The following is a 4,961-nucleotide window of genomic DNA, read 5'->3' as shown; positions in this document are numbered from 1 at the left end:
AATGCAAATCAAAGGCATAGCAACTTGTTTCATCTGGGTTCCTGCTCATGTTGGTGTGGAGGGTAATGAACAGGTGGATATTCTGGCCAAACAAACACTCAGAATTACGAATATAGACATTGAAGTTCCGCTCAGCAAAGCGGAGGTTAAAACATTCATACATAAATATGCACAAACAACATGGCAAGAACATTGGGACCTTAGTGATACAGGAAGACATCTTTATAACATTCAAAGGTATGTGGGTGATGGAAGGAAGGTGGGGTTTAAAAGAAGGGAGGAAAATGTCATTTCTCGGATGAGAATAGGTCACACGTCTCAATCATACATTAAGGGTAATAGGAAAGCATCCAACCGGAAAGTGTACACACTGTAGCCAGCCAGAAACGGTTGAACATGTTTTGCTGCATTGCAGGAAATATAGTATTCAGAGAAATGTGCTTTTCCAAACACTGAAGAAAGCAAAATACACTGACTTTTCGCTATCAGGGCTGTTAGGGAAAACATCAGGCAATATGTATTGTGAGCTTATTACGTTTCTTAGAGAAATTGATAAATTTAAAATAATCTAGAGTTTTGGTTTTATTTATTTATTTATTTATTTTTTTAAATTTTGTTTATTGTTTTCTGCATAGTCTCTTGTCCATACTCCAGTCCAGTTGGTGGCGGTAATGCACCTAAAAGTTGGTTTGCCAACCGCCAATAAACACTAAAGAAGAAGAAGAAGAATAGCTGAGAGAAGAAGAAGAAGAAGAACTTATTCGACGGACACGCTCCACTTTACGTGCGCGCTTCCGTGAATCTATAACAAAGATGGCGGCCGCCTTATCAGGTAAACTGACTTCTCCGACAGTTCAGTTACTATTTTTCATCTATTTTGTTTACGAGGTACAATCCACAGCATAATATATAAGTTAATAGTTTCGTTTTTCCCAAAAAGAGTCCAGCTGCAGTGCAGGTTTACTGCGACAGGACTCTGTCTGAGATAAAACGCTGTCTCTGACGATGCTAGCTAGCTCATTAGCTAGCTGCGCTATCCAACAGTCCATGATCCACACGGCTTCTGCAGCCAACTACATTTACAATTATGAAACTAGCAAGCAGAGAAAAGGCTACATGTGGGTTCAGTGCACTCCACAGATCACATTAGACTGGGCTGCAGTGTGTTAACGTCACTCTGTTCGCTGGGCGGTGCCCGGGACTAGCTTGATGGGTAAATAACTTAGCTTTCCGGAAGAAGTGCTCAGAATAAATAGTTCGTCGCTAAAACTGACCCACAAGCAGAGTGTTAAGGATTTACTCAGGTTCTGTATTTGAGTACAATTTTGAGGTTCTTGTGCTTTACTTGAGTATTTCCATTTTATGTTACTTTGTTCTTTCAATCCAATCCAATTCAGAGGTTAATGGTGTACTTTTACTCCACTAAATGTATTTAATACCTTTAGTTACTTTACAGATGTGGATTAATGATGTGAAATCGAATCAAGTGTTAAATCAGACTTTAGTTCCACCTGGAGTAAATTCACAAGCTACCCTGGAGTATACAAAGTAATTCAAACTAGCTGCACCTTTAACAGCTTTGAGAACACTTTAATGTTCAATCATTATAATCAGAGAGTATTCATCCTACGCTCTAGTATTTCTACTTTACTTAAGCACAAGATATGAGTGTTTCTAACATCTCTGCCCACAAGGTAATTTACTTAACTATTTGTTTGACATCATACTCTTACAGCTTGTGTAATGTCAACAGTTGTACGAGTAAGCGGTATGTTTCTACATTTAAAGGTTTAGGAGGCAATTCCTTAAACACTAAGTTTTAATGTTTGCCACCTCAAAGCCAATGCCTCCTAATGCCAGCACTGGAAAGTAACTAACTACATTTACTCAAGTATTAGAGTTTTTTGATATATTTGTACTGCACTACATTTCAGAGGCCAATATCCTACTTTTTACTCCATTAGATGTATTTAACACACAGCTTCTTTTTACTTTGTACATATAAAAACACATGCGATGCTGATATGGTACAATGCAGTAATGTACTACTAATCTACACAGTATTTCAAGTATCTTCATTTGGTCCACATTGACCAACCACTACTCTAATATTATTTGATATTTATAAGGACAGGATAACATAATAATAAAATACTGTGAAAAGAGCCATTCTGCATAATGACTACTTTTACTTTTGATACTTGAAGTACATTTAGCAGGTAATACTTCTGTACTTACTATTATTCTGAAATGGGTCATTGTGCAGAATGAGTACTTTTACTTAAGAGTAATTATGAAATCAAATATTTACTTGTAGTAGAGTACTTAAAGACTAAAGTATTTGCGCTTTTAGTTCAGAAATGGATCTAAGTACTTCTTCCAACACTGCCTAATGGTAAGTTGGACAAACTATAACAAATTGCGTCAGTCTGAGGATAACTCTGCTGCATAAAAATAAGGCTCATTATACAGCCATTTGAAACACTAAAACACACAATCTAAGAAATATAACCTAGTAGTATTCATTATTATAGACCTAGATCAGAATAGATACTGTCAATTAGGGCTGTACCCGAAGTTGGATTACTATTCGGGTTTCAATTTCGTTTTTTGAATTTATTGAAAACTCCAATATCAACGTAAGAGCTTGTGCCTCTTCGGCGGGTGCTAACACTTAACCATACACTTTATCATTTACTTTCTTCGTATGTAGATATTACTTTTTCTCCGTTGATCTCCGTCACGTTGTTTCCATAGCAACAACAACTTCCTGTCAACAGCACTAACTCTCCTTCAAAATAAAAGCATGTCCATAAAAAATAGGAAGCCAAGCCAAATTACACTTAAAATATATACAACTGCAACGAAAGTAACACACACAATGCAATATCCTTTTCAATTTCAAAGAACACAAATTGGGTTGTATAGATTAACAAATAACTATAAAACAACAATACTGTAGAATAACAAAATGAATGCCGTGAATAAACCGAAATACACGTGTTGAAGCGGTTCCTGCTGATTACTACCGAATATCCGGAGCCCGAAAAATGGTATTCGGGACAGCCCTACTGTCAATTCAGACTTCCTTTTAGTGGATGCCTCCCCCAAGTCAACTTTTGGAATAGGATTTTTCAATCGTTTACTACCTCTTTTTTCAGCTGTCAGATCTGCCAACATGGATCACACACTTCTTTCAACTTCCCGGCTCTTGCAATTTAGCAGAAAACTAATTTTGTCTGTTTGAGAGTGAAACATATTAAGACTCTGATAATTTAGCTTTAAATCAGGTCTGTTAGGCGAAATTATCGAGTATGGTATGACGTTTCTGCGTGAATTTTTCTCCCATTGTGTTAATAGAGAGAAGTCATTAAATGTTCCTTTTTTGTGCCCTTGTGTGTGTGTGCATGCTTGTGTTTTGGAAGGCATCGTAGTTCCCCGCAGCTTTCGTCTGCTGGAGGAACTGGAGGAAGGTCAGAAGGGAGGTGGAGACGGTACGGTGAGCTGGGGCCTCGCAGATGATGACGACATGACACTAACTCATTGGAACGGCATGATCATCGGCCCGGCCAAGGTGACCCCCCCCCTGAGTTTACAGCACCAATACATTACTCTGCTCTTCTATTCAATGGCCAATGGACTTTAAGCATTGCATTCGTATAAAACAGTGTTAAAGAAATGTCATTGTAGGAAGGAAATTCACCATCTAACAGCTAACGATCAAACATCTGAGGATTTGAGGACGAGCTTTACTTGACCTTTTTATGGTATTTTTCTGCGTATGCAAAATATGCAATCATTATCAGGAATACCTAACACTTAGCAGCTGCTCTAACACATTGGTTTATTAGATTTTTTTTAAACTACAGTGAAGTGGTAGTTTACAACAAGAGTAAACCGGTGTCATTGAAAGGGAGTGTTATGACACTCTGGCCAGTACACAGTCATGTGATTCATGTCCGCTCTATAGTTCCAACTATTATCAAATAGTGCATTGATTACCATGCAGACTTCACTTATACTCTCAATATAATATATCATTTTAGACAGTGGTCCGTTACATTTACAGTAGCTATTGTTTCTATTAATATTTTTCTTGTGCTTTTATGATCATCATGTCCCACATCCCAATTTTAAGACCTAAACAGATAAACAACACAAAATGAATCGACAACCACAAGAAGTGAAAATAACTGAAGTTTATTGTTAAGAAACAATCTTCTAGGGCATTCATTTGAAGTAATTGTAGTTTAACTAACACTACATTATATATTTTTAACAGTGTTGCTAGCATTAGCTAACTATTTTTATAATCATACTAATATTGCGCGTTATCATATTGTATAGGTTATAACTAATGCTGGCTAAAAGTAGTCAGCTGTTGTGTTAAAATATCCAAAAGTGCATAATTTCATTACCTCCCCAGCGAGTGTGCTGTGAAACACTGTAAAAGGAATGATGTACTGTTTAGAGCTTGAACTATCATGTGATTAAAACAACACACATCACTTTTGGCTTCCCATTACTACAGAAGTTGATTCTTTCGTAAAAGGCGCTGTGATAAACCTCATTTTTATAAGTTCTGTTGTTGCTCTCATAGGGATCATGTGCAGGTATATCAGCTGTGTGCAAACTGACCATAAGAGGGCTGCATGTAATTCAAATGAAACATGTCCCCTCTGCCTGCTGTAGGATAGTTACATAAGGCGTGTTCACACCGCAGTACTTTTCCCATTTTAGTTCCGATATAGTTCCGAAATGTTGCGTTCACACCAAAAAGAGCCCAAACTAAAATGTGTTAATGAGAACCTTTTTACCCCCTTTTCCGTCCCTGCTAGAGAGCAGGGACTTTCATGCGGCTCTCTTGTGAGAAAAGAGCTATATTTCTGATTGCCTAGGCGGATTGCAAACCACGCCCCGTAAAACTAAAAAAAAGTTTTGTGAAGCCACCATTTTATTAT

General features: G+C 37.4%; 1 protein-coding gene across 1 annotated transcript; it reads left to right on the top strand.

The window, feature by feature from the left end:
- The first annotated feature begins 727 nt into the window (after window positions 1–727).
- On the top strand, window positions 728–3,661 carry LOC104944082 (ubiquitin-conjugating enzyme E2 variant 2-like). The gene is made up of 2 exons (XM_010769560.1): window positions 728–832; window positions 3,426–3,661. Exons 1-2 carry the CDS (start codon window positions 814–816, stop codon window positions 3,644–3,646), a joined length of 240 nt encoding a protein of 79 aa, XP_010767862.1. The 5' UTR covers window positions 728–813; the 3' UTR covers window positions 3,647–3,661.
- Window positions 3,662–4,961: the final 1,300 nt, after the last annotated feature.

The sequence above is a fragment of the Notothenia coriiceps genome, unplaced genomic scaffold (genome assembly GCF_000735185.1).
Source record: "Notothenia coriiceps isolate Sejong01 unplaced genomic scaffold, NC01 NC01_scaffold00007480, whole genome shotgun sequence".
Taxonomy (NCBI): domain Eukaryota; kingdom Metazoa; phylum Chordata; class Actinopteri; order Perciformes; family Nototheniidae; genus Notothenia; species Notothenia coriiceps.
This window is presented reverse-complemented; position numbering and strand designations above follow the sequence as displayed.